Source organism: Torulaspora globosa, chromosome 7 (assembly GCF_014133895.1).
Source record: "Torulaspora globosa chromosome 7, complete sequence".
NCBI classification, from domain to species: Eukaryota; Fungi; Ascomycota; class Saccharomycetes; order Saccharomycetales; family Saccharomycetaceae; genus Torulaspora; species Torulaspora globosa.
Window position 1 is genome coordinate 138,982 of NC_050733.1, and position 27,553 is coordinate 166,534.

Below are 27,553 nucleotides of genomic sequence, written 5' to 3' on the forward strand. Positions count from 1 at the left end.
GAGGTTCCATTTTGGCGCTAATTCAGTAGCTGGATAAAGTTGTATGGAATCAACCCGTTCTTATGGGTCCCAGCAATGAAGTTATTATCGTAAACCTCACCTCTGAACCAATCTTCATTTATGATAGCCGTGAGAAGCAAGTAATCGCCCTTGTCAAAATGAGCGAGCTCGGCTGCATCGTTATCTAGTAATGGGTAAATCGCCTTTGCATATCTAATAACCGGCTCACCCTGGCTGGTCACCGTTGGTAGAGTGACGGTGATGCCGTTATCTCTGACGCGTCCTAGTTGGGAATCGGAACCGGCGAATACACTATTTCCCATACTCTTTATCCTCTCCATCTCGTAAAGAGCATCTTCTATTGGATTACTGGAATCTTGCAGCACCATCGATTTGCGTCTAACGCTCTGCTGTGTTGCTAAGTTTGTGTTCATAATAGTAGTGTCGGCACTGGGGTTTCTGAGTACAGGTGAACCATTTTGCAAGCTTCCCTCGCTGTGCTGTCCCAGGGAAGATCCCAGTTGTTCCTCACGAGCCTTCTCCTGATGCAAATGGCTCATGGATTTTCTTTTCCTGTTTGACGAGTTCCAAGATTTGGCGAATCTCTGAGATTCATCTATGCTACTCGCCATGGAACTCACTGAAGTTGCCATAGAGTCGATGCTGTGGCGATTCTTCACATGTGCTGTGAAGTCTGTAGGGACAGACGAGGAGGCAGACGAGGACGGAGACGTTCCTTGGCGATTTTGTTGTTGATGCCTAGCAGAAGGTGATAACTTTTCTTTAAGATCTGCTGAAATTGGCTCTTCAATGCGAGATAGCTCATTCTTGGGGACCCTTTTTGTGCCTATCTCTTCCTGTCGTTGAAGTTTCGGAGAAGGCAGCTGCTTGTCGTTCCTTGAGTCCCCTAGCGTTTGTCTTTGCAACTGGGACGACAGTTTTCTGATGTTCTCCGCATGCAGGTCTTTCTTGCTTCTCGAAATGTCGTGAACTGCCAGATCGCCAGTCGCCTTCCTCTTTTCTTTAAGCCTGCCAGTGCCATAGTCGCTTGAAAACTCTGCAATGTCGTCAGCGGGCGTGAAAGTCGCTAGCTGGTTCATTAGAGAGTCCATTTTTGATTGTTCCAAGAGCGCAGTCTCCAGCGTGACTTGGGCAAATTGCTGCATTTTTGACTGCAAATAGGAGATTCTAGCCGTTTCCATCTCCTGCAATTGGCCGCTTATGTCTGCCCATTCTTTGAACCAGTATTTCTGAGATGCCCGGTATTCCTGTGTCAGCACATCCAACTGCAGGCTGATCTCTCGACTGTTGTTGTCCCACTTAGCCAGCTCCCGCCTATTTTGCTCGATCTTCTTGCTCCCGATCACATTGTTCTGGTTCAGGCGCAGATCCCTGGCGCGCAGCTCAGCTTCTTCCAGCTTTTTCGTCAAGTCTTCGCAGCCCTTTCTCTTGTTGTATTTGTCAACCCTCAGATTCTCTATCCTCCCGCTCAACGTCGTGTAACGAGCCTGCATCTTCCCGGCAAACGCCTTCACATCGCTGTATATCTGTCGGTACAGCAGTTCGCTCTGTTTCGAATGCGCCTGTGCCCTAGCCCGCTCGTTAGTTACCACCGTTCGAAAACAATCGTTTAAGCGCCCATACTCTGGATTTTCCTCCATATCCGACACCAGCTTGTTACTCATAGCACCCAGCCGGCGAGCATAATCCTTCTCCAACTCGCTTCGCTGCTTGAAAAAGCTTACCATTGTCCCGCAGGACTTGATACCCGCCGAAATATGTTGCAGTAGTACGTTTACCCCATTATCGTTAGGGTCCCAGAAACACAGTTCATAACTGTAGCTCATAACGCCAGTACGTGAATCCTTTAAGCATGCACTAGCTTTAGACGAATAGAACAAAGGCAATTGCCCTGATTGATCTCTCATTTCCTCCAGATCTCTCCAACTCTGAACCGCTTAAAAATCTGATGACTTAGTTCCCAGGCCTCTGAGACTACCTATTGGACTGGTAGATCGTATTACTCTTCGAGCGCCAAGCCCAACTGTTTACCTTTTTCCGCTTAGGGCAGCAGGCAATCATATCTCCCGAATCGGCCACACTCCGTCCTGTTTGGGTCTAATTACCCTGGCCGATTTTGTTCTCCACAGTATCGCCTGCAGAGCGCAATTTTTTGCTTTCCAGAAAGGGTCATGGACTTAGAAAGGCTCGTGGGAAGCCCGGCAGCAAGGAAGCGAGCCGTATCAAAGGGGTGTCGAACAAGGGCCAACTGGTAGGGAATCATCGCCCTTCGAGCTGGCAGATAGTCTTCAATCAATCCTAACCAGAGACAATTGGAGCAAGTTGTTGCTAGCATTTGAAGGGTGGCATATATATACAATTCTCTGTTGAGGTCCTTTGGGAATTCCGCCGCTCATTGACCAAGAAAGTTGTTCTTACTAAAGGGCTCAGAGTTTGTAAAAATCAGGGAAGTATGTCTTTGGTGTCTGCCGTCAAGGAGCGTGATCGCTATGGGGATTTACAGGATGATCATGAGGTGAGAAGAGAAACGAAGATGAGTAGTTCAGTTTATCAGACTTCAGGCGAACCGTTGAGCAAAGAAGCTCTTTACAGGGCCAAGTTAAAATACGGGGTTTATCAATCGCCTGCTACCAATATTTCCTTAGGTGTGGCACAACCAAAGGAGGCCTCTGGTAGAGCAGCCAACGTGGCAAACGAAAATAAAATCACTATCAATGCGTACAAGAGACTATTTGTAGACCCGGGAGCGGCACACGCCGCAACCAAGGTTGGACTGAAGGGCGTGGAGCCTGCGCCTGTTGTAGAGGTTAAAAAGTCTCACGCGGGATCGCAATCGGCTGCCACTAGGGCTTATTCTATTGCTTCGAGTACAGCTTCGACGAAGAAAGTCACGAAAAGTGCTCATGCTGGGTCCAGCAGTGCAGCAGGTCGCGATAGATTGCACTCGGTATCTTCAGCGACTCACGCACTGGGTGCAAGTGCTACTTTCAACGAGCAGAAAGTGAATCCAGCACCTAAGCCTCTGAACATGTCCAAGGTTCTTTCGGGGGCCGAAAGGCAGGCTGAGAGAAGGATTCATGATAGGACATCGCCGGAGCGCAAGAATTTCTCGTACGGGCTAAGGACTGGCGGCGCTGGGAAAGCGGCAGGGAATAGCTTTGAGTTGAGCAAGGATACTCTAGAGAAAATTTCTGCCAAGATCGATAGCGCCGCTATCGAGAGAGAGGCGGACCCACAGAATTATGCGGAATGGGCGGCATATGCTGTCAGGGACGTCGATCCTAGCTCGCTGATGGACGCGGAGTTCCAGGACAGAGAAAAGAGAAGACAGCAGTATTTGAGTCAGTTGACATCGCAACAGGTGTTGGCTAAGGCAAGGGAAAACGCTGACAGGGAATTGAAAGCAATCGATGCGTTGGATACTCATAGGCAGCTGTTTGGTAATGAAGCATATAACAAAGCGGCAGTCGAAACGGCACGCGAAATGGCACGCAAGAACGCTCAAAAGATGGCACCTTATCAAAACAAGATAAACATGGGCGGTGGCCTATGGTTATCGCCTGATGAGGTGAACGACATTGCGGAGAATCTGATCAACCCGGTGTTGGGTGAAGTGACTCAAAGAGCCGAAGACCAAAGAGCGACAGATCTGGATATAAAGGAGAGGACGGAAGCTCACAAAGCGGAATATGCAGCCTGGTTGGAAATGCAACACACCAAGATCCGTAACAATGCAACAATTGTCGTTAACACTAATATAAGGCACGAAAGGGAAAAGGAGGAAAACAAAGAAAAGGCGACCAAGGATTATAATGAGCTTGTTGCTATGAAAGACAAACAAATTGCAGATAAGGAGGAGAAGCTGGCTAGAACGAAACAGGCTAAGACGGAATTTGAAACGGAAATGGAAGGAAAACTGAAATCGGAAGATGAGAGGGTCGCTCTGGTGTTGGCTAATTTTGGCGAGACTAACAAGAAAGATTTAGAAGATGCCCGCAAGGAACAAGAGGAATTACTGAGACCTTATCATGATGCCCTAGACGCTGCCGAGAAGGAACATGCAAGGTTACTTGAAGAAAAATCCGGTATTCAAAAGGAGATCGAGAAATTGCGCACCTCCATCGATGCTCACGGCGTTCTGCTACTCAAGTATGAAAGAGGCATCAAAGCCAACGATGAAAAGCAGGCCGTGGAACTCAAGAATTTACAAAACCTTGACTCCGAGAAACAGAAACTGAGATCAGATATCGATGAGAATGTTATCAATTTAGCCAACAGAGCTAAGGAACAAGCAGCCATCTCCTCAGAACAGGCACGCCTAAGACAATTGGAGGTGGATGCTCTGGTCAATGAGCGCAAGAGCCGGTTGAACGAGACTGAAATCGAACTGCAAAGGGAGAAGCTAAACATGCTGGATGCCATGAGAGAGGCGGCGGAAGCCCGTGGTGACACCGCAATCGATGAAGACAGAGTGAAGGAGCTACTCGGAATGAGTTCGGAGGACTACGTTGCTCAACAGAAGAATGCAGTCAGCAAGACCGAAACGCGCCCTGTAGGAGCCGATCTTGACGAGGAAGACGAGGCGGATGAAGATAATTTATCGGAGGGAGTCAAGCCAGCCCGCCACCTAGACCTCGGAGCCTTCGAAGGCCCCGCCCCATCTGCTTCTGTAAGATCAATTGCCGACGTCAGTGCTAGGATTCCCGAGTCCTTATCTGAGCATCCGGCCAAGGGAGACAAGTCTTCCGATGTTTCTTGGTCGGAGAAATTCTTCCTTGGAGCTGCGAGGGCAAGAAAGAGAAGAGAGTCGCAACAGAAATCGGAAAAGCCTGAGATCTCCAAACCTGCGGAAACAGCCAAGACTGCTGAGCCCTCGGGCACCGCAGCCAATGCTGGCCACGAACTCCAACCCACCTTTAGTGGCTTTTCGCAAGACGGCATCGCCGCGCAGCAGGATGCAGGCAAGAAAAAGGGCAAAAGCACAGAGAGCCCTACGGTGGACGACTCAGAAGACGAAGACGAGGAAGACGTTCCCGATCTGAGCGGTACAGACCGGAACGACGACCTAAGTGGCGCGAACAAGAGAAGCAGCTACTTCCAAGAAGTGTTCGAGTGATCACACCGCTCGAGTCGTTCTTCAGATCCAACTTCAAGGACTTTAAAAACTTAATATTTCTTTCGTAATCTTTCGTATATTCTATTGTATTGTTTTTTACCTTTTATTAGACTGCCCATGGCTTCTTCAACAAAACAGCACATACACGTGGAGATCAATGCCTTGAACTATCTATGGTACATGGATACTGCCGATCCTATATAAGCACTTGTACTAGTATGCACAATTGGTAGTGGTGTTTCTGGAGATGAAAGTATGCAATGAATCTACTCTAGGCAACCACCGATACCGATGGGTGAGCATCGGCGTCCACGAAGATGGCTTCCTCGTCCTGCGAAGGTATTGAAACGCGATGGAAAACGGTAGACGCCAGCAACTCGTCGTATTTATAATAGCCGGCGAAAGTTTGGACGTGACGGAAGTAGCGAGATTTCTTGTATCTGCCACCAAGATAGAAGTCGACCGAGAGAATGATGAAATACAGGCCGAACCAGAACGCGAGCAGCCATTCGAAGCAGGCACTGGTTGAGTCGTCGTTGATGGCGCCAAAACAGATCGCCCACACAATAGCCAGTGCCAGCCAAGCCATTTTGGTCACACCGCTGATGGTAAACTTGTTCCAAACATGACCGCTCCACTGGTACCACTTGAGATCGGCGGGAGTGACCGTCGCGGCGCCCTGGGACGCCAGAGGATGCAGCATCGCATAGTGTCTGCCCATCGACATGTACTCTGCGATGTTGCAGCACACGCAAAGCAGCATGAAGACGATAAACACCGTGACCATCGAGATGTGTACGTGGTGATACTTGGCGGTTGTGAATATGCTGCAGAATAACAGCCCGAGCTCGCCGATGAGCCCGTTCACGAACGCTGCAAAGATCAGATTTCTCTCGTGCCTGGTGTACCAGGGCGGCATCAAAAACCGCGAGGACTCGAGCAGATCGCTGTACTGCGACTTCATCGAATTGAACGAGAGCCCGTTCTCCGACTTCTCGTCTGCGGTGGTCCTGCAGTCCGCACGCAGCCTGAACGGCCAGTACCCGGACCTCTGGTAGAACTCGCATGCCACCGTGATCACCAGAAACAGGCCCTGCCACCCGGCACCTGCTATGAACAGCGGATTCAAATTCGTCGCCCCAATGTCAGAGATGTACACCACCGACTGCGGCTGATGCATAAACCAATAGATGGGACGGCCCTGTCCCGCCCAACATATCAGCATCGCTATAAGCATACCATACCATGGTATGAACCCGATGACGGGCACTAGAAAGAAATAATTACCGGGACTAATGTTCCTCCTCCTCTTCTCCATCTGCCTGCAAGACTATTTCGACTACGCTTTCCCATCTCGAGCCACTACGACAGCTACATTCGAGCACTCGACTTCCTATATACCTGCGATATTTTCATTACGTAGCGATTTTTTTGCAGATTGCTTTGCCAGCTTTTTTCCACTAGCCGCTCCAGCTAGGAAGCCCGCTTTAAAGCCATCAAAAGCGCTCGCCAAGCGCCAAAATTCATTTCTAAGCATTGCCAAGGCTTAGTAGTTAAGACGCTGGCGTAGTTACCGGCTGGACGCTCCCATTCCTGCCAGCCAGATGGCTGTACGCCAGGACGCCCCGTGGTTCCGCGGACCGTTATGACAAAGAGCGATATCGCGGCGCGCGGTCAAAAGTCGAGATGGCCAGCTGCGCACGCCACGGGCAGAAAGACAGGACAAGAGACGGCGACGACGATGGCTGAGGAGACGTTGGAGAAGCTGGACCAGGAGATCACCCTGAACTTGCAGAAGATCGACTCCAACCTCAGCTACTGTTTCAATCGGATCACGAAACAGATCATCCCGCGCGTTACCCAGTACGGGGCAGTGTGCGAGGAGATCATGGACCACGCCAGCTGGCTGGGGTCGATGTTCCAGCAGACGGGGAACGTCGAGCTGAGCCTGCAGGCGGCGGGCGGCGACAGCGCCGCCTCGCCGCCGCCCAGCGATACGCTGTTCCCGCTCGCTGGCAGGGAGGCAGAGCAACGGGGGCCGCCGGCGGCGGCCCTCTCTGACGATGAGGACGCGTTCCACACGGCAGACGTGGCGGCAGCCGCCGACTCGAGCGACGACGACGCCGAGGGCAGCACGCTGCAGCGCCAGCGCCGCAAGCGCAAGGTGTCGCTGCTGCTGCAGCAGGAGTTCGGCTCGAGCTCCAGCATGGTGCCGTCGCCCGTGGCGATCGCGCAGCGGGGCGCGGCCGCCGCGCTGCGCCCGGACTCCTCGACCACCGGCGGCTACCGGGGCATGCTCGACAGCTCGCCCGTGAAGCAGCAGAGCACGGACCGGCAGCAGCCGGACGAGAGCACGAAGCAGGTGCCCAAGCCCGGGACGGTGATCCACTTCTCGACCGGCGCGTAGCCGGGGCGGCCGAGAGCCGTTACCCGGCGTCGCGCGCGCGCGCAGCAGGAGAAAAAGCGCACCGGCGTCGCAATTCGCCACCGACAGCAACTGCAAGGACAGCCGAGCGGGTGTGCGTGGTATGGGGAACGCAATGTCTGCCAGTTTTGCACCGGAATGCACCGAGCTGAAGAAGCAGTACGATGACTGTTTCAACGAGTGGTACAGCGAGAAGTTTCTCAAGGGGAAGTCGATCGAGAACGAGTGTTCGAAGCAGTGGTACGCGTACACGACGTGTGTGGACGCGAATCTCGTGAAGCAGGGAATCAAGCCGGCGCTTGACGAGGCCCGCAAGGAGGCGCCCTTCGAGAACGGCGGGGCCATCGAACAGCAGGACCAGTAGATACTGCACACGGTATATAGCGCGAGTTTTAAGAGACAGTTTAGCCGCCGAAGGTTGTCGTGCGAAGTGAGTGTCGTGCAGAGCGATCGCGTTCGGCCCTCTGGGCGAAAAAGGATGAAAATTTTTTCGCAGCGATTGGGGTGGAGGGAACAGGCTAATACGAGCCAATTGGAGTGTTTGTGTAGCTGTTGATACGGTTATAGACGGTTCTTTAGAGTCCAGTGATTGGAAACTATTGGTTCTGCTTTCTTGTGGGTTCAGCTGGAGAAAGTGGTATCTTTACGCAGGTTTTTCTGTCTTTGTCTTTTTTGCCTCCCATCGGTACCGCCCCTTTCTTTGATTGTTGACACTGGGCAGAGAGAACACAGTTTGAGAACAACCAAAGCACACGCTTGAAAAGACAGATAGGTTGTAGCAGAAGGCTACTTGTACAGTTTATTCCATATTTGCACCGCACATTCACACATACGCATACACATACAGATGTCATCACAGTCTAGGAAGTCGAATAATAGCCATAATAAGAAACTCGATCCCGAGGTGAAATTCAAGTTGGAGACGCTGACGGAGCTGTTTCCGGATTGGACCAACGACGATTTGATTGACTTGGTACATGAGTATGATGATCTAGAGACCATAATTGACAAGATCACTTCTGGCGCGGCCACGAAGTGGGACGAGGTAAAGAAGCCCACTAAGAAGGAGAGGCAGGATAGGAAACAGGAGCAGCAACAGCAGCACCAGGCGGTGCTGGAGCAGGACAGCTCTTCGTCGCATCACCATAACCATCATCATCATCACCATACAAGGGCAGGTCCTGGTGCCGGCGGCAGACAGTCCGGCAGTAGTGGTAGCGCGAGGAGTAGAAGACAGCAGCATGGCAAGCACGGCGAGAGCTCGGAGGCCGCTAAGGCGCCTCCGGCAGTGGCCGCCGCCACTGCTGCTGCGGCCCGTGGCAAATCCGGTACCAATCAGACCGGTTCGTGGGCTAGTGTAGCATCGTCAGACCTCAAGAAACAGGTGCTGGAAGAAGTCGAGCCCAAGAAGAAGGAGGAGGAGTCGAAACAGGAGGAACCAGAGTCGGTGGAGGCAGTTCCCGCAGCCAAGAAAAGCACCGCACCCGTCACACAGAAGCCAAAGAAAATGTCATGGGCAGCCGTAGCGGCCCCAAAGCCAAAGGTTGTGCAAAAGAAGCCATCTCCTTTGAGCGACATCAAGGACTTGAAAAGAGAGGTGGAACTGATCGCAGACGGCGAATCGCCCGCAAAGGACGAGAGTATGGAGGTCAATGTGCAAGGTAGCGAGGATCAAAAAGTTGAGCAACCAAGTGAGCAGGAAGTTCCTCAAGAAGAGCCCGCCGAGGTAGCCGAACAAGATGTTACAAGGGAAACGGAGGAAGAGGAACATGCTCTAGAGGCACAGAGGGAAGAGTCGAAAGAGAAAGAGCAACAGGTTGTAGAGCCACAGGAGGAATCCGTGACCCAAATTCCTGCTGCTACTGTTCCGGAAATGTCCGCACAGGTGGAAACTGCTGAAAAGCAAGAAGCTGAAGAATCGACTGGATTGCGCTCCAAAGAACAAGAGAATGTCTACTACGAGCAGCAACAACAACAATATTTGGCACAGCAACAACAACAGCAACAGCAACAGCAACAACAACAACAACAGCATCAACAGTATGCTCAGAAGCCAACTGTTCAGCAAACTACTCAACAAATTCCTCAACAGCAAGCACAACAATCCCAACCAGCAAGTCAACAACAAAGCAATGCCACCGCTGCTCAACAACAATATTATATGTACCAGAACCAATTCCCAGGCTACTCTTATCCTGCCATGTTTGACTCGCAAAACTACTATGGTCAACAACAGCAGTATAGTCAGCAGCCAGCTCAAAACGCAGCTCAAAGCGGAATGAGCGATGCTGGCGTTTCCAGCCAATATAGCATTCCTCAGGCCTATGGACAGGTGGCCGTCGGTAGTCCAGATATGGCCAGCGCTGGAACTGCCACTGCTTCGCCAGCTGCATCTCACACCCAGCCACAACAGCAACAGCCACAATACGGTCATTCCTTCATGCCATATTATGCACATTTCTACCAGCAATCCTTCCCATATGCCCAACCACAGTACGGCATGGCTGGCCAATACCCTTACCAAGTCCCAAAGGGGGGTTACAGCTACTACCCAGGTGGACAACAGACCCAGGATAAACAACATGTTCAGCAAAGCCCTGCTCAATCACCATCCCAACAAGGCGAGGACATTCAGCAACAAGCACAAGCATCACAACACCAATCGCAAAATGGACAAGCTTCTCAAACTACCCAAAATGGGCAGCAACCATTAAATCCTCAACAGGTACAATTTCAGCAGTACTATCAATTTCAGCAACAACAGCAAGCCGCTGCTGCTGCTGCTGCCGCCGCTGCCGCTCAACAAGGCTTGCCATATGGGTATACCGGCTACGACTACACATCTCAAGCTTCCAGAGGCTTCTACTGAGCAACTTCGGAAGCGTTTACGAGATACAGATGTACATATTTTGAGCATCTCATCATTTCATAGTTCTGTCCCTTGTTCCTTGTGCGCGGGATGGGTTCCATTGCATATACGTGTGTAGTTCAAATAGTAGAAATGTAACTAATTTACTGACGTTGTATAGCACCCCACGAAAAGGCTTTCAGATGGCTAAACTATTCCCTGTGGCAGTGGTGACAGGAGCCTCCAGAGGCATTGGCAAAGCGATAGTGAAGAAACTCTCCAGTGAAGGAGTAAGCTGTGTTGCATTGGCTTCCTCAAGGAAGAGTATATCTAATATTAAACTGGGGGACCATCTTCACGTTCTTCATGACGCTCAAAGACATAGATCGCTAGCGATCGACTTCAGCGATTGGCCCAAATGGACTCAGATCAAGAAGCATTACGGCATTGACTACCAGATGCCAAAAGCGCCGCTTATTGAGTCGAACTACGTGGCATCGGAGTTTGGCCTATTCGACATGCTACGCAGCTGGTCCTCGCCTGAGAACAAATACTACTTGGCCCTACTGGTCAATTGCGCCGGTATAACACAAGCATCGCTAAGCGTGAGGACTGATCCAACTACCATGGCCAGAATCCTCAACGTCAATCTGATGAGTTGCGTTAGTCTCTGCAACATGGCCATCAAACATATGGTGCGAGATCGCAAGTTCGTGCGGAGAAATCCAAGTATCATCAACATAGGATCCATCCTGGGAACCGAGAGCTCCCCGGTAGTAGCTGGTACTTCTCTCTACGCTGCTTCCAAGGCTGCATTGAACCATTATTCCAGAGTTCTGTCCGAAGAGATTTCCGGACTGGATATCGCGGTTGAAACAGTTAATCCCGGGCTAGTTCCCCAAAGCGATATGATCAAGATGCTCGATATCAGTATCCAGGAGCAACTACGGCACTCAATGGGTCCTGAAAGCACCTCTACGGAGAAGATAGCCTCCATTATATGGGATCTCTATACCAGAGCTTGAAAGTCACGTGATATCTGAACTATGTGTCGCCTTGTACGAACAATTCCTCCCATGCCGTCCGAGACGATAAACGATGAAAAAAAAATTTTCCCATCTTCCTCGTGGTTGTCCGTCTTTATAAAGAAGAGTGAACTCATCACTTTTACCAGATATTGTTGTTGGCGAATTGCGGTCGTTTCCTTTGCCCAATTGCAAGCATTCCCTAGACCATCATATCGCCATGCTTATTTACAAGGATATTTTCTCCAACGACGAATTGTTGTCCGATGCCTATGACTTGAAAGAGGTCGATGGTGTTATCTACGAAGCTGACTGTACTATGGTCAAGGTCGGTGGTGACAACATCGACATTGGTGCCAACCCATCTGCTGAGGGTGGTGACGAGGATGTCGATGACAACACCGAAGTTGTCAACAACGTTGTCCACTCCTTCCGTTTGCAACCAACCGGCTTCGACAAGAAGTCCTTCCTGACCTACATCAAGGGCTACATGAAGGCTGTCAAGGGCAAATTGCAGGAATCCAACCCAGATGCCGTTCCAACTTTCGAGAAGGGCGCCCAAGCTTACGTTAAGAAGGTCATCGGTTCTTTCAAGGACTGGGAATTCTACACTGGTGAATCCATGGACCCAGATGCCATGGTCATCATGTTGAACTACCGTGAGGACGGTGTCACTCCATTCGTTGCTATCTGGAAGCATGGTGTTGTTGAGGAAAAGATCTAGACGGCCTTCATCTCCGCTTCTTTCACGCCACTCCTCTGGATACGATGTTGAGACTGGCTGCTGATCAAAGTATTAGGATTTAAAGTTACGTACACTCTCGAGGTCCTCTAGACCCAGATTATAATATACTTGTTACTATTCATCTGCTTCACGTGATGGCAGGGCCTTGTTTTAAAGATCAAAGACTATCTGTAGCTTGAACAGTTTACTGGTTGATGAACTCATCAGTGGGCGTGTGTCACATCGGGCGTTGGAGGAGCCTGTAGTATGAATAACCAATCAAGATTGCATCCACATTACACCTTGCCGGGTGTAATGCATTATTTGCAGACCGAGTTTACCAAAAATGAACGTGATAGAATCACTTGGGAGCTGGAAAGGGCCGAAATGAAAGCCAGGATTGCTCAATTGGAGGGGGAAAACAAGGATCTTCGCTATAAATTGATGAAACTTAATATGCAAACGTCAGGAACCGCAAAAGAGGCAGATACAAAGGATGTGAGTGGGAATGACCTTTCTGAATTACTCAAATCCAAAATGGCAGTGCAGGAGAGCGTCAAAGAGATCATCTACCTATTTAAGAGCCCTGAAATTCCTTCGAGAATTGGCTCCCTGAACGAGGAAAGAGATTCATTGCATGAAATACAAAAGCTCAATTTAAACCAGGACCTGCATAGCATGAAAAAAGAAGAGGCATCGATGAGCCACCTATTACAGGCCAATTTGCATCCGGCAGGGATTCAGCCACAAGCCGTTTATGCTGGAGATTTGAATTCTCGAGACGCAAACTCCGATGCGGCGACGGTAGTGCTTGGATCTGACACAGAGGGAAGCGAATCGCATGACACAAGGCGCCGTCGATCTTCCTCACTCTTTTCCTCCACGAACGTCGCGCCAATGGACGCCACAAAGGACGAAATTGGTCACTTCAAGGAGCCTGCAAAGATATCAAGTTTATTCCAGAGCAACGGCAACGGTAAGAGCGAATCGGCGGCGATTCGTCAGTTGAAGGCCCTTGATAATCAGATAATCTCCTATTCCGAAAACGGCCGCATTGAGCTCTGGAAGATCGATTCGCAACTTCAGATAGGCGAGAGGCCCGACAAGACGTTTGACGTCGTTTCGTCCAGCTTTTTAGACTTCTATTGGCTCGATGCTAGGCGGTTCTTGGTGTTTGACCATGAAGGTGTCAAGCTGTACGCCACGAGAAGCACATCACCGTTGGATAGCAAAGAAGTCTTCAAGGAGTTAGATTTTAACATCGCAAATGCGGCCGAGCATGATTTTATCAACAACCGGTTTCTCTTTGTCTCCACCAGGACCATTCAGCTGCTGGAAGTATCAGCATCCGCCACTTCGCCCGCCGATGGGCTTTCCATGGGAAGAAGTTATACCATAGATGGTGAAAGAGAAGTAATATCTGCTAGGTTTGGGATGACTGAAAAATCGCTCATAGTTCTCTACAGCGACCCATACGAACTAGTAATCTACAATTACCAGGGCAAGGTTCTACAGAGAGTTGAGATCAGCAAACAACTGCTTACAACTGACAAGATTCGGCCATCATTGATCCTCAATAAGAAAAGTTCCAAGCTTCTAATAGCGCTTGGTAACCGCATACTTGTCTATTCCTTCGACAAAAGGAAGGTCATCCTCAATGAGACGTTAAAAACGCAGCCAACTAACATAGTATTCAAAACAGTAAGAAACAGCATGCTGTTTGGATATGAGGATGGGACCGTCGAAGTTAGAAGGCTGAATGATTTCACTTCCATCTTAAGAGTCCCAGTCGAAGAGCATGAGGAGGCGACGAACGGCAAGAAGGTCACTCATCTTGATTGTACCTCCGTCAACTCCGCGACTTTGATAGTATTTGGTTTTGACGACGGAACAATCAAAGTACAAAGGAACCCTGATCTGCTGGACAGCTGATAAATGAGAGCAGATAGCCTACTAATGAATATGAAGTTTAGCTATGTCTTTTATGTGAAAAATTGTGTCGTTCATGACGGTGATCTTTTCCATGTTGTTACTTAGAAAAGTCGTTAACTTTATACACCGGTCCCTCAATGAGATAATCAAGCATAGGCTCTATCAGTTGTGTCATTTATATTTCTCTTCGAGTGATCACAATGCTTTTGCTGTCCAAGATTGATGCCGATCTGCTCCAGTATAACAAAGAAACGGTTCCTGAGAATGTGATCAATCTGTATTTAAGCGATGAGAACGGAATAGACAAGCAAAATAGACCTAATGACCTGCATAATAGCCACTATTCAAAGACTATCGAACTGTCGAACAATGAATACATTGCATATCACCTATCAAATGATTTTTCCGTCGTGAGTATCTACACCTTGGGCACATCATCGGGCAAGACGATAAATATTTACTTGCCTTGCCCGTCAATGAACATGCAGCACACTCTGAATATAGCCGAATTCGACGAGAGGCTCACAATTAGCATAATTTTAAAGGACGGCGTTTACCTGGTCATGGAATTACCACTCGATTTCATTTTTTCAAACGCAAGTCATTTAAGTCAAGACTGGCTGAAAGCTCTCAATCCGTATGATTTCACCATTAGAGTGCCCCACTTTCTTTATACAATATCAAGGGACTTTTCCGTGATCTTTCTCAGCGATGGAGGTTTGCTAGGTTTGAGAAGGGCGAAGAACTTCGAACTTGAACCTATTTTGTTCAATGATAACTCATACATCGAAAGCCTTGTCCAGATGTTCTCTCGCAAGGGCCGCGACAGAAGCGAGAAAGTGATTAGTTGTCTGTTGTTCGCTGACCAGTATCTGTTGGTCTTGACTCAAAGCTGCCATTTGAAAATTTGGGATCTAGAAAGCTTACGATTAATATCTGACGATAATTTGTTCCCGAGTAGCCATTCGGAAACCTATTCCACTGGTGTCCATGAGTGCCCTGGTAACTACCTGTCGCTTTTGAACAATTGGCTTGTGGTTTATTTACCGTTCGGTAATGGTGTGTTTGTCCTAGGCCAACTTGAATTCACCGCCGGTGGCAAACCAGTTTTTTCGAGGAGGAATGAAATATCGTCCAATTTATCATCATTGTCGATATGGACGCTGGTCGATATGGATTTGTTGAAGCCGTTGGAATTGGATGTCGATACTGCGTACCTTAATTTGGTCGTTTTATGGAAAAGTGGACTGAGTAGCAAGGTTCAGATTCTGAATATAAAAGATGAGAACATGGAGTTGTACGAATGGATAGATGGAAGCAATAAGTCAATAAGTGACATTGAAGCCGAGCAGGATCTGAGCGTTAATGGCGATGCTGAAAGAGGTCTCTTCAACCTGAAATCACGCTATTCGCCTCAATTATATGAACGGGCACAAAAAATTCTAAGCGAAAACAACATAATCAAACTGGCCGACGAGGAGGAGACGATGGATTACCTAGCCAATCTCGAGACACTCTTGCGAGACCTGAAGAATAAAGCTGATGAAGTCTCTTCATTGACGGTGCTCAAAGATGAGATCATAATGGTGAACTGCTTGCAAAGCCACAATCACTCTGTTTACAAGGTCAATTCAGCTTTAGAAAATGTTTACTACAATATTTATGAGGAGCCAAGCGATAATGAGCAGTCGCGCTACTTGAAAACCTTGCATGGCTTTTCCGCCACACTGTCTCCACAGGTTGTTGAATCCCTTTCGCGTGAACTTACTGGTATTGTCAGTGGGGAAGTGGATACAAGCCTCACAATGAAGGAAAAGTTCACAAGAATTTTCAATTCTTGCCTAAAGTCCAATTTTGAAGTTTCCAATTTGAAACTATTATTCGATGAGCTGAGCACTTTCGACATTGTTCCTCTTTTAAATGATCTAATAGAGAATCTGTTAGGAGGTTATGCTGATCACACAAGCAGTTTCATTGACGCTCTTGCGGTTGATGATATAAGCGCCGTCATGATCATGGAAAGCTTGTACCAATCAGTTACGATTCAGAAACATTTTGTTCTGGAGATTTTGTTGACTTTCGTGCTGTTGGATTTCGATTACGACATCTTTTCTAAAGAGTTAAACGCTTTATTGAACTTGCATTATAAACAGTCGTTAACTCTCAGATTGTATCAAATTGATAGGTCACTCCTTGGAACGGAGCTTTTTTCCCAGACTACGAAATTCAGGTCAGGCGTTCAGTTGCACTCCTACTCCGAATGGAATAGCTACTTGAGCCATGCGCTATCCAGTATTTGGGAAGATGCAAGCATCCACTTACCAAATGCCACCAATCGTTATTTTATGAAATTCTTCGAGTTTTACGTGATTCAACAGTCGGAAAACAATGATAGGGGTTTCACGACCAAACTTTTCCTTCAGATTGTTGGATGGCCATATCACGTTCGTCATAACCAAGTTCAAGAGTTTATGTTGGCTATGATGATGTTTGCTTGTAACAATTATGAGCAAGCGTATGAGTACTTCCATCTTCATGACTATACACAGTCCTTAGTGACATCCTTACCGGAATGCTTGGAGGAATTGAAGGATGAAAACTCAGCGAGTATCTGGTCTCCTCTTATACGCACATTAGGGACGCCTCACGGTCACACTAAGTTTGAGTATGAGCTAGCACTGCTGTTTGTCAGTCATAACAGCCCAGAGTTTGGGTACAAATGCATAAAAAAATCAATCGAGCACACGATGAAAAGCGTAAAGATAGAGGAAACGAAGGATTTCAAGTGTAAACAGTTGAAAGTATATCTAGATCTCCTGGTCCACTTTATGCTGTTTTCAGAGGCGCTGGATGTTCTGCGGTGTAGTCATGATACTCTTTCAGAGGAGATCCGGACCAGCTATTATAGATCGATGCTGCAGAATGCAAGTCAGAGTCGAACTTTCTTTGCTACTTTACTAAATTTGTGCTCGCATGCAGCAAAAGGACTGTACTTGCCTGAGTCTGATTTCCGAATTATTGATCGGATATTGGTCTCGCAACTAGAAGACAATGATTGGCAGAGCTATAAAAGACTGTACAGTTTCCGCATATTGAATCAGCACGATAGGTCTGCAGCAGAAGTGATTTACCACTACATGGCCTCTATTGCGAGTGATTTGGAGACGAAGAAGAAGTGTTACTTGATCGTGATTAATGTTTTGTCAACATTTGATGACGACAGTGACAAATGGCTGTTGGACGGCGGGAAGATTGTCACTTTGCAAGAACTTAAGTACGAAATAGCAAATTTATAAGACGGCAGCACCTTACTGCGTGCCCGATCATCCTCTATTGATTGTATTCCCACTGCCTTTTGGATTTGCTTCCTTGAATTCGTCCCAGTAGCGCGCTTTATAAGTTTGCTCATCTTGCCATTTCTCACTGTCTTCATTCCCATCATCTTTTGGCTCCGGCTCCCCGCCCTGGAGGACCCTTCCTTCCTCCCACTCTTTTGCTAAAAACTCCTCAACTGACATTGTTGGGCCATACTGTCCATATCCACGTACTTTGCTTTGCAGTTCTGTCCTCTTGTCAACCAATGTGAAATTTCTTAAAACTTTGCCCTCTTTGGACAACAGAGGTCGATTGAGTGTCTCTAGCTTGTCAGTAAACCCGTTCTGTTCCTGTTTTTGGCCTTTCTGCTGGCTTGGTTCCGCTGGCGGTGGTGAAATCTTGGTGAAATTCGTTAGGAGCTCGATTTCATATAAAATCTGCTCGACTGCATTTATGGCTGAGTACGATAGATGCTTTAATCTCTGCAAGCTCAGCTCACGCAGTAGCTCGTCCTTATCGTCATCCTGCGTTTCGTCTTTCTGCTTATATTTGTCCTCAAGGCTATCTAAAAGCTCAGCGGTTTGCTTTGCTTGACGATAGCTCTCAATCTTTTGTTGCCTCTTGAGTTGGGCACCAGAGAGGTCGTCTTTGTGGGCTGGCTGAGCGCTGAATTCTTGCAAAGTAGGCCTGTAGCTATTTTCGAAAGATTCGATCTTCTTCACTAGAAATTGGTCTAAGATCTCAACATCCTGCAGGCTATGGATAAATTGCATGAATAACTGCACGGATTTATCCAGAAACTTAAGCTTCATCTTATTTCTCTGCAAAGGATCGCTTATCTGGGCACTTGTCGTCTGTTTCCTGGAGCACATCTGAGCGAGGTAGTAGTCTATGCCAAGAAACTTTATTGAGCTTGTCGGAATATCCTCGATTGATTCGTTTGCACTGAACAGAGCTAGTGTCGTGTGTATCGTTGTCTTGAGACGCAGCAGTCTTTCGATTAGCGAGGCCAGTAGGGCCTGGTACTCGGAAGAGTCCTGCCTCAAGGAAGTATGTTCCACTTTTCCTAGGTAGATTTCCAATATAGAGTCATATTCCTGGCTTAACGACATCCTCTTCCGGCTGCTCAGCGTTGTATTGTTCTTTTCAGAGCTTTCAAGGTGCTATTAGTCCTTTCACTGCTCCAAGTGATCAAGTGAAAAATCAAGCTCATCTACTAGCTTTACAAGTAAGCCGTCAATTGCGGCCTGTACACTTAATTTGTCGTAGTGCTACGCTATAAAACAACTACATTCGATGTCCACCCTTCCCGTTGCCCGATGTCGATTCCTGTCGCCCAAACTATTCGCTCTTCTTCGAATTACATGCCACTATCCTCAATTTATCGACAGACACTGTCGTCTGCGACTCATCGTTGCCACGATTCCCACCAGCAACACCTTCCACCGTAACTTGACAATTTTTCACTATGAAAGTCCACACATCGTCGCAAAACCCGTAGGTATCCAGATTCCCCTTGACAGTCAGCTTGGATTGAGTACTATCCCTCAACGTCTCGGCCACTACTTTATCGAACGTTTCCAGCACACGCATCGCCAGCGAAGCTTCGATTCTCCCATCGCTGATGAGCGTATCAAGCGCATCCACCAAACTATTGCCTACCGTGCTACGACGATACAGTTCATAGTACCCTGGAACGGCCATATCAAGCTTCTTCTCTGGCCCTTTCCTGTCTTAAAGAGTCTCTCTTACTCATAGTAGTCAGTTAGCTTAAAAAATTAAGGCCTTTAAGAAAGACTAAGTAGCGATGCCCTAGAGTTATCACCACATCAAGACAAGCCGATCGTCAAGATGAGCAGTACGATATTCTACAGATTCAGATCTCAAAAGGACACTGGGAGGATCATGTTTGATGGTACCGGTTTGACGGTGTTTGACCTGAAAAGAGAGATCATACAGGAGAATAAACTGGGCGATGGAACAGACTTCCAGATCAGGATATACAATCCAGATACCAACGAGGAGTACGAGGACGATTCGCATGTGATACCAAGGTCCAGCAGTGTTCTAGTGAGAAGATCGCCAGCTATCAAGCAGTTTTCAGCGCACGGCATGCATCGAAATACTGGAGCGGTTGGAAATGCTACACGTTATGTCACTGGTAAGCCTCGGGTATTCCAGAAGAAGCAGCCTGCCAGCGGAGCGGTCTCGAGTGAGCCTGCTGCCGTGAGTGGTGTCACCGAGGAAGAACGTATAGCGAATATGTTCGCTAATCAAGAAAACCAGTGGGAACAGACTCAACGGGAGATGTCGTCTGCGACTCCGGTGTTCCACAGAACACAGAATAATTCGCAATTTGGCGAGAATGAGGGTCCTCCGCCTCCCGGTTACATGTGCTACAGATGCGGTGCAAGGGACCATTGGATTAAGAACTGCCCGACGAATAATGATCCGAATTTTGAAGGCAAGAGAATCAGAAGGACCACCGGTATACCGAAAAAATTCTTGAAGAGTGTCGAGATTGATTCCGACAACATAACGGCGGAAGAGATGGCTCAGAGGAAAATTATGGTTACTGATGAAGGTAAATTTGTTGTTCAAGTTGCAGACGAACAATCTTGGGAAGATTATCAGAGAAAGCAGCAAAATAGGCTGATAAATAAGGCAGATGCCAAGTGGCAGAAGGGCTATTTCAAGGATTTACCCAAGGAACTGACGTGTCCCATAACGGGTGGCTTGCTGAAAGACCCCGTAAGGACAACTAAATGCTGTAACAAGGTGTTTTCGAAAGTCGCATTAGAGGACGCTCTCTTGGAATCCGATTTCGTTTGTCCCGAATGTCATACTCCCGATATACTCCTGGATCAATTAGTGGAAGATGAAGAAAAGGATAAGCAGGTGAAAGAGTTCTTGAAAGAAGCCAAACTGGACACTGAAATTGATAACAAGAGACAAATGGAAGCTAATGGTATCATTGATAGTTCTAAGAAAGCAAAAATTGATGCTAATTCACCAATCAAGCCGGGAAATGTCCCATTACCGCCAATGCCATTCGGCATGCCACCTTTTGCCATGTTTCCACCGCCCATACCGTTCATGAACATTCCCAAGAATCAAGACAAGGAATAATGTAAAGCTTAACAACTTTGAGTAGAGGAAGATGTCGAAGTTCAAGAGCGATTCTGTATCAACTGTGTAGCCAATATCTCGATGCTTCTTGCAATATAACATACAAATAACTGTTCTGTGATGAAAGTTCCCAGGGATCTTTCAAGTGCACGGCGATAACATTGTCCTCTCCACAGCTCGAGAACTCAAAGGCTTTTGGCATCATGTTTGAATCAGCACTGTCAGTTTCAGTTTCTAGAGCCAGAGTAATCCTGCATTGACCGAGTTTGGCAGAGGTTCTCTTGCTTTTGCATGAGCATTCGCCCAAATTGACCAAAAAACAGATCTATTAGAACTTGGAAAAAGATGGAATATCCACGTATCGTGTTGATAAAGCAATTCTCGCTGTCTACCAGACTCAAAACCCACGCTCACCGACAGTTCAAGAGATCGCCCGATGAACATAATTCCATCCCTGATGGCAGCAAAGGCAGTGGGGATTTTGATCTTTACGGTTCCGTGATCATTGTAGACACACCCGTCTGAATCAATTAATCCCGCCATAAATATTTCGCGAACCATTCTGGACTCCAGTCTCATGAAAAGTGAAGTGCTTTTAGTATCGTTCCTTTGACCATTCTCATAGAACTTGAGGTCTCTGAGGCAAGTAGTTAGTCGACTATTTTTATTCCAGTTGCCATCAAGAGTATGCGGAACACCCTCAGTCTTGAAGCCACTATCGTCACCTTGTCTCTTCTTGATTGTCAGTTTCATATCCAGCAGTTCCGCACAACGACCAAGCTTTCCATTGACATCATGGTCTTCGGAGTGCAACGAGAAGGTAGCTCCTCGCTTGTGACCGTCCCCGATCCAGAATCCAAGCAACCATGATATAGCCCTCACCTTCTCCATTTCCACCTCACATCCAAAAAAACTGTCTAGCCAGGGTCCCAGGACTTGAACTTGAAGTGAGATAGGACTCAGAATGAGCTTAGTGGAGTTTCTCAGCTCTCTACCCAAATGTGCAGTAGGCAACTCCACACAATGTGACTATCGGTAGATGTGATTGTTCCCCTCTTGCTGTAATCCTTCAACGTCTTGATGTTAGTTCCATCGGGAAACGCGCGAGAGCTGGTCTGCACCAAGGACAGTATTCCCACATCCTTTACCAGTTTCTCTCGCAATTCTGAAATCTCTATGATCCTTTTGTTGCTTTTCGATATCGTTTTGACCCGTTGCTTGGTTTTGAGCAGGACTTCCTGATCCTCCGACAAGATGGTTTCCATTAATCCAAACGGTTTCTGCGCAGGAGCCGTGGAATGCATGGACGTTTGAACCAGTTTCACGCATTTTGTGGTATACCTTTTGACATCTTTCACTTCTGAAGGCTTTCCGTCAGCAGACAGTAGCAGATCTCCTTCCACCAATTCACAGACATTAGTTAGAGTTCCATCGGCCAGGGAGACACGGCAATTCTCACCCAGCCCTCCAAATGGTGCATAATCGGGGCCTGCAGGCCGTTCGCCGTTCATGGCATAACCAATTGCGCGAATACGTGCTGGCAGGCTCTTGCTCTTTCTTGATCAAGTTCATCAGGCTTTATGTACCAATCTCTCAATGGGTATCCCTTTGTTTCCATATTCCTGATCAAGCAATGCCATAAGATCGTGAGGGGGAGATTGTCAGGCCATTTTGCCCTGTCACTATTTCTGTTATTCTAAGTTATCGATAATGATGAAACATCCGACTATCTCTCACTTTGATGGGAGAACCGAGGGAGCCAAATAAGCCTCGACCGTTTTGCAACATCTGATGCGGAAGCGACCTATGAGTGTGCTCGCCAAGGCGTTTGGGTTTCATCGTTTTATTATTGCCCAACACCAGGATTGAATTTGGATCGTTGCCAAGACAAAGCTAAGAGAGCGATGACTCTTTACCCGAACATGCTCAACTGACAAGCTTTAAACTTGCACTTTTCAATCACTTATCACTTAATCGATAGTTTACTTGAGCTATTGATTAAGTATAAAAAACTCACTTACAACATTCCCCATCCAGGGAACCTTGATTGACCGTGATGTCGTTTTTGTATGGCATGATAGGCAACTCCTTTTGAAATCCGTTCTTGATTCAAACCTCTCCGTAATCAATTCGGCAGTTCCGCATACAATCTGTTCATCCGTGACAAAAGTCCGGTTAGAGGTACCCGACAGTACCAGTCCTATGACAGTACCTTTAAAACCTGGGATAATTTTTAAATCTGAACTTGCCAAAATTGAATGTGCCATCTTGCTGATCTTCCGGATCACCTTCAAAGCTCTCCATTATACCTGATAAAACGTCATTGTCCTCAGGATTATTTTCATTTTCCTCCGATTGGTAATCGGAATCAAATTCGTCAAAGTCTCTGTCCTGGAGTACCGGAATTTCGGGTTTCGCTTCCTTTCACAAGAGCATCTGTTCAGTATCGACCTGAGTGTCTCACGATTTGTCCCACCATATAAGTGGAAAATCCACAAATCACTCTCGTTTAATCCACTGCACTCATTAAAGTTAGCGCCACGGAAATTGGTGGAGACAGCCAAACCAAGAGAACGACCTATGAAGTTTATACCGTCTCTAATAGGAGGGCACACGAATACATCCGTGTTCCTACCATGACCCCAAGACAGGTATCTCTATCGAGATAGGTTGTAAAATCATCCTAGAAGTAGTCGACGTTCTTGTTAACGTGCTGCAAATCATCTGCCTCACATTGCCAGTTGAAGCATCTTCCCTCGCTCCGCAACACCATTGGCTTTACGTGGTCCATAATCTCCGACGCCTCGGTTGCCAGAGGGAATCGTCTGCATTTTCCTTGATGATCTTGATAATTCGACCATCCGTTGTTTGATGATCTGCCAGCTGAGACACGTTAACCTGCCTGAAACCTCCACGCCCTTTCTTGGCTATCTGGATCTTCTGTTTCGTCCTCAAAATGAGTTGTTGTCTCCTGGAGCATGTCATTTCGATTATGCCCCAAGGTTTCCCCACCGAGGGACCTTGCAAGTGTGCGTAGTGGTTGGTCTTTTGTCGAACTGTGACCAAATCATGCTCACCTCTCAACACAGCCTCGACTTTTGCCGCACCTCCATGAGATGTAAGAACTTCATCGCCAACTTTGATGTTTTTAATTGGCACGGTCTTCCAGTTGGCTAGGAAAACCTTTTTACCTGGTACCAAACCACCAATGAACGTGGCGATGAAGTACTTACATCTGATGGAAGTCAAAAGTCGAGCCACGTTAAGAGGTTACCATGATTTGGTCACAATTCGACAAAAAACCAACCACTACGCACACTTGCAGGATCCATCACCGTTCATTGGTCTGCATTGCTTCATTTAACCATGACTGGTCGAATGAGACGAAATCAGTCGCTCTTTTATACAACACAGGAATGGTGCAAATGTAGTGGTACGTTGTTTTGATTGGTGCAGAGCTTGAGCCTCAAAATGGTTTCAAATGCCGACCATGACGGGCTACCCGGATCTGGTGAAGTTTTTTGACATCCAAAAAATCTAAAGTTGGGCAAACTCAAGGCTAAACTGGTTAAGTGAATGAAGATTCATGCTCAAAACACCTTTGCTTAAACGTCAATCATTCAGTAAAATATTTCAATAAAAGTAAACTTACTTAGTCATAATAAAACTCACTTACAAAGTGTTGATAGTTCTGAAGTCTTCCAAAGCAATAGCGATTCTCTTGGACATGGTCTTTTCACCCTCTCTGACCCAGACTCTTGGGTCAAAGTACTTCTTGTTTGGAGCGTCTGGTCCCGAGGGATTGCCGATCATTGAGGAGATGTAGTCCTTCTTGTTCAACACGTAGTCTCTGATACCCTCTAGGTAAGCGTATTGACAGTCGGTGTCGACGTTGACCTTGACGACACCGTTGTCGATACCAGTTCTGAATTCCTCGACGGAAGAACCGGAACCACCGTGGAAGACCAAGTACAATGGCTTGGCTTCTTTGGTACCGGCCTTCTCAGCAGTGTACTTTTGGTGGTCTGCCAAGATCTCTGGTCTCAACTTCACGTTACCTGGCTTGTACACACCGTGGGTGTTACCGAAACTGGCGGCGATAGAGAAGTTTGGAGAGATTGGGCTTAGGGCTTCGTAGACGGCGTACACTTGTGCAGGCTGGGTGTACAAGGAGTCTGGAGAGACGTCCTCGTTGTTGACACCGTCTTCCTCACCACCGGTGATACCGATTTCCATTTCTAGCCATTGGCCCATGGCGGCCATTCTCTTGAAGTACTTGACACAGGTGGCGATGTTTTCGTCGTCGGTTTCTTCGGAAAGATCCAACATGTGGGAGGAGAAAAGAGGTTCGCCGTGTTGCTTGAAGTATGCCTCGTCAGCCTCTAGCATGCCGTCGTACCATGGCAATAGCTTCTTGGCACAGTGGTCGGAGTGTAGCACGACTGGGATGCCGTAGGCTGGAGCGACGGCTCTGATGTAGTGAGCAGCGGCGACGGCACCCTTGATGGAGGCGTTTTGGCCCTCGTTAGAGACACCCTTACCAGCAAAGTAGGCAGCACCACCGTTGGAGGTTTGTAGGATGATTGGGGACTTGTTGTCACGAGCAGCTTCCAAGGCAGCAACGACAGTGGAAGAAGAAGTGACGTTGATGGCTGGGATAGCGAACTTGTTAGCTCTTGCGTAGTCGAAAAGAGCACGCACGTCGTCACCGACGATAACACCAGTCTTTCTCTTTAGAACTTGCTCAACACCCATTTCTGCTAGATTGATTTGATAAAGAAACTTGTTAAAGTATTCCTGACGAGTTTAGCAAGATTAGGTGAAACAAGCAATATACAGTATCTAAGACATTACGTTGATTTATATATGTAGCTGGAGACTTGCTACGAGAGAGAAAGCATGCAAAAAAGGACGACGAGGCATCAAGCCATGAGATGGGCATTCTCATGCCACTTCCACGAGCTGTTGAAGTGCGCGAGTCGTTGACGGTTTGTGATGGTTGACGAGGAAACGTCACACTTGGATAGGCCGTCACCGGATATGAAAAAAATTAGTGGAAGTTGACCGGCGTCGCGATTTTTTGTTCAATTAGTGGAAGCTGAGGCGCGAGATTTCGGTTACGCGTGGAGGGGCACGGAAGTGACGGAACGGGTAATAAGATTCCAGGCGAGTGCTTGCCCCGGACTTTAAATTCAAAGCGCGTGGAGTTAAGGAATGCCCCTCGCTGGTATGATGACGAATATTTAATGGCGGGGATCTGAGCGTATAGCGTCAATAAGGTTAAGGTTTGGAAGATCGTCGAGCAGGTAAAATGGGTGTACCGGGCAGATTTTTGACGAGTGATAAGGGAACTTTTGGAGAGCACACGGCGCATGATCGGTGGCCTATTATTGTGCAGAACGCGGTGGATGACCTGGGAGCGACGCTGGAGAGTATCGAAGGAGACAGAGAGCGTTTGGAGCAGGGAAGAAAGATACAGGATCAGTTGAGACAGTTGAGGGAAGATATCTTGGCAGACGGGAAGTTGGAAAGATTCAGTCAAGAAGAGATGGAGGTTGCGAATGTTCCATTGTCGTTTAACGAGGAGTTGTCTCGCGTTGGGGAAGTCAGTTGGTTCGATGCGGAATGGCTGTTTGCCGAGATCTATCTGTACAGGAGAATGAACGTTCTATTTGCGCAGCAGTCGCTGTGGAGGGGGTTTGACATTTTTGACAGGGTGAAGCAGTCGACGTTCCGCTCGTCGTTGCACGGAGTGGTGGAGTTGGCCCTGAGGTACAGAAGTCTTTGCGAGCAGTTGGAGGCAATCGGCGAGGATGAGGAGGCGCTTAAGCTGCTCTTCAAGGAGTTCATCGACATCTCGCTGTGGGGAAATGCCACTGATCTGTCGCTGTTGACAGATGCGACGATTGAAGATATAAAGTCGATACAGGGTGCCAAGGTTAGGCAGGAATCCGAGGCCAAGATCCTGGTCAATGACACCGAGAGGGCGTGGGAAGCGATCAGGCACGCCAGCGGCGATAGCAAGAGAGTGGACTTTGTGCTGGATAACTCTGGGTTTGAGTTGTATGCTGATCTGATGCTGGCCGCATTTTTGCTGAAAAGCAAGCTGGTCACAAAGTGTGTGTTCCACGCCAAGGATATTCCTTACATGGTCAGCGATGTCGTGCTGGAAGATTTTGATATCCTTTTGAAAGATCTGAAGGATAGAGACTTTTTCGCGGTGACCGATGCAAGCTCAAAGGAAGCGTTGGACTTCTTTGCAGATACGATAACTGATTACGTTTCGCAAGGCAGAGTCGAGATTCGTGAAGATATGTTCTGGACGACTCATCTGGATTACTGGAATATTGATCCCACGGAAACGAAATACCATGGAGCTGAAATTTATAGAGATTTTGTTGAGTCTACCTTGGTCATCTTTAAGGGAGATCTGAACTACAGGAAGCTGACTGGTGACCGGAAATGGGCTCGTACTACGCCATGGTTGGAAGCTATTGGGCCATTGGCTCACAGCGGGATCACTTCGTTGAGCTTAAGGACCTGCAAGGCTGATGTTCAAGTCGCGCTTCCTGAAGGTGTGGACGAAGAGCTTTCGAAATTGTGGGAAAAGGACCATCCGGGCCGCGGCTCCTGGTGGTCTAGCAGTGGCAAATGGGCCGTCATCTGTTTTGCCTCAGGTAATTGAGAGGGCTAGAGTAGAAAATCTCGATTTCCAGGTGGAAGTCGCAGTTCGGTACTGATATTTGCTGAGCCTAAAAGACAGAATTAAGCTAAATTATGTAATTTTGATCCACCCAGCATGGCAGTAGTGCCAGCACGTCTAAGATCAATCCGAGTACACCCGGAGCAGTGCGAAATGCTTGGAATGCAGTATCCCTGGGAAGAATATTCATAAAATGTAAATCTTATCCAATATGAGAAAACAAGACTTCAGAGATCTTATGCGCTTTCGGCTTGATCTGACGGCACACTTGAGGCTTGCTACACCGCTTTCAATGACTACGACTGTTAAATGAGA

The 27,553-nt window shown here is 47.7% G+C and overlaps 15 protein-coding genes across 15 annotated transcripts, besides 2 other annotated features; 10 read left to right on the forward strand and 5 right to left on the reverse strand.

Moving 5' to 3' along the window:
- Positions 1–17: 17 nt before the first annotated feature.
- On the reverse strand, positions 18–1,928 carry HOF1 (formin-binding protein HOF1; the record flags this gene model as incomplete). The annotated part of the gene is made up of 1 exon (XM_037285016.1): positions 18–1,928. One exon carries the CDS (start codon positions 1,926–1,928, stop codon positions 18–20), a length of 1,911 nt encoding a protein of 636 aa, XP_037140912.1.
- Positions 1,929–2,473: 545 nt separating this feature from the next.
- HG536_0G00960 (uncharacterized protein) lies at positions 2,474–5,137 on the forward strand (the record flags this gene model as incomplete). Its single annotated transcript, XM_037285017.1, has 1 exon — positions 2,474–5,137. One exon carries the CDS (start codon positions 2,474–2,476, stop codon positions 5,135–5,137), a length of 2,664 nt encoding a protein of 887 aa, XP_037140913.1.
- Positions 5,138–5,408: 271 nt separating this feature from the next.
- Positions 5,409–6,455, reverse strand: SFK1 (Sfk1p; the record flags this gene model as incomplete). The annotated part of the gene is made up of 1 exon (XM_037285018.1): positions 5,409–6,455. One exon carries the CDS (start codon positions 6,453–6,455, stop codon positions 5,409–5,411), a length of 1,047 nt encoding a protein of 348 aa, XP_037140914.1.
- A 327-nt stretch (positions 6,456–6,782) lies between these two features.
- On the forward strand, positions 6,783–7,544 carry ASK1 (Ask1p; the record flags this gene model as incomplete). Its single annotated transcript, XM_037285019.1, has 1 exon — positions 6,783–7,544. The coding sequence occupies one exon, from the start codon at positions 6,783–6,785 to the stop codon at positions 7,542–7,544; it is 762 nt and encodes a 253-aa protein (XP_037140915.1).
- Positions 7,545–7,665: 121 nt separating this feature from the next.
- On the forward strand, positions 7,666–7,926 carry MDM35 (Mdm35p; the record flags this gene model as incomplete). The annotated part of the gene is made up of 1 exon (XM_037285020.1): positions 7,666–7,926. The coding sequence occupies one exon, from the start codon at positions 7,666–7,668 to the stop codon at positions 7,924–7,926; it is 261 nt and encodes an 86-aa protein (XP_037140916.1).
- A 483-nt stretch (positions 7,927–8,409) lies between these two features.
- On the forward strand, positions 8,410–10,431 carry DEF1 (DNA damage-responsive RNA polymerase-degradation factor DEF1; the record flags this gene model as incomplete). The annotated part of the gene is made up of 1 exon (XM_037285021.1): positions 8,410–10,431. The coding sequence occupies one exon, from the start codon at positions 8,410–8,412 to the stop codon at positions 10,429–10,431; it is 2,022 nt and encodes a 673-aa protein (XP_037140917.1).
- Positions 10,432–10,613: 182 nt separating this feature from the next.
- Positions 10,614–11,435, forward strand: OAR1 (3-oxoacyl-[acyl-carrier-protein] reductase (NADPH); the record flags this gene model as incomplete). The annotated part of the gene is made up of 1 exon (XM_037285022.1): positions 10,614–11,435. The coding sequence occupies one exon, from the start codon at positions 10,614–10,616 to the stop codon at positions 11,433–11,435; it is 822 nt and encodes a 273-aa protein (XP_037140918.1).
- A 220-nt stretch (positions 11,436–11,655) lies between these two features.
- Positions 11,656–12,159, forward strand: TMA19 (Tma19p; the record flags this gene model as incomplete). Its single annotated transcript, XM_037285023.1, has 1 exon — positions 11,656–12,159. One exon carries the CDS (start codon positions 11,656–11,658, stop codon positions 12,157–12,159), a length of 504 nt encoding a protein of 167 aa, XP_037140919.1.
- Positions 12,160–12,426: 267 nt separating this feature from the next.
- Positions 12,427–14,091, forward strand: FAR8 (Far8p; the record flags this gene model as incomplete). The annotated part of the gene is made up of 1 exon (XM_037285024.1): positions 12,427–14,091. One exon carries the CDS (start codon positions 12,427–12,429, stop codon positions 14,089–14,091), a length of 1,665 nt encoding a protein of 554 aa, XP_037140920.1.
- Positions 14,092–14,291: 200 nt separating this feature from the next.
- On the forward strand, positions 14,292–17,387 carry NUP120 (Nup120p; the record flags this gene model as incomplete). The annotated part of the gene is made up of 1 exon (XM_037285025.1): positions 14,292–17,387. One exon carries the CDS (start codon positions 14,292–14,294, stop codon positions 17,385–17,387), a length of 3,096 nt encoding a protein of 1,031 aa, XP_037140921.1.
- Positions 17,388–17,414: 27 nt separating this feature from the next.
- TAP42 (Tap42p) lies at positions 17,415–18,518 on the reverse strand (the record flags this gene model as incomplete). Its single annotated transcript, XM_037285026.1, has 1 exon — positions 17,415–18,518. The coding sequence occupies one exon, from the start codon at positions 18,516–18,518 to the stop codon at positions 17,415–17,417; it is 1,104 nt and encodes a 367-aa protein (XP_037140922.1).
- Positions 18,519–18,747: 229 nt separating this feature from the next.
- On the reverse strand, positions 18,748–19,110 carry TOA2 (transcription initiation factor IIA subunit gamma; the record flags this gene model as incomplete). The annotated part of the gene is made up of 1 exon (XM_037285027.1): positions 18,748–19,110. The coding sequence occupies one exon, from the start codon at positions 19,108–19,110 to the stop codon at positions 18,748–18,750; it is 363 nt and encodes a 120-aa protein (XP_037140923.1).
- A 147-nt stretch (positions 19,111–19,257) lies between these two features.
- MPE1 (cleavage polyadenylation factor subunit MPE1) lies at positions 19,258–20,535 on the forward strand (the record flags this gene model as incomplete). Its single annotated transcript, XM_037285028.1, has 1 exon — positions 19,258–20,535. One exon carries the CDS (start codon positions 19,258–19,260, stop codon positions 20,533–20,535), a length of 1,278 nt encoding a protein of 425 aa, XP_037140924.1.
- Positions 20,536–20,593: 58 nt separating this feature from the next.
- Positions 20,594–22,046: a sequence feature (WHO14 pseudogene).
- Positions 22,047–22,526: 480 nt separating this feature from the next.
- Positions 22,527–23,895: a sequence feature (WHO10 pseudogene).
- A 312-nt stretch (positions 23,896–24,207) lies between these two features.
- On the reverse strand, positions 24,208–25,290 carry FBA1 (fructose-bisphosphate aldolase FBA1; the record flags this gene model as incomplete). Its single annotated transcript, XM_037285029.1, has 1 exon — positions 24,208–25,290. The coding sequence occupies one exon, from the start codon at positions 25,288–25,290 to the stop codon at positions 24,208–24,210; it is 1,083 nt and encodes a 360-aa protein (XP_037140925.1).
- A 556-nt stretch (positions 25,291–25,846) lies between these two features.
- HG536_0G01110 (putative methyltransferase) lies at positions 25,847–27,220 on the forward strand (the record flags this gene model as incomplete). The annotated part of the gene is made up of 1 exon (XM_037285030.1): positions 25,847–27,220. The coding sequence occupies one exon, from the start codon at positions 25,847–25,849 to the stop codon at positions 27,218–27,220; it is 1,374 nt and encodes a 457-aa protein (XP_037140926.1).
- Between the last annotated feature and the right edge of the window lie 333 nt (positions 27,221–27,553).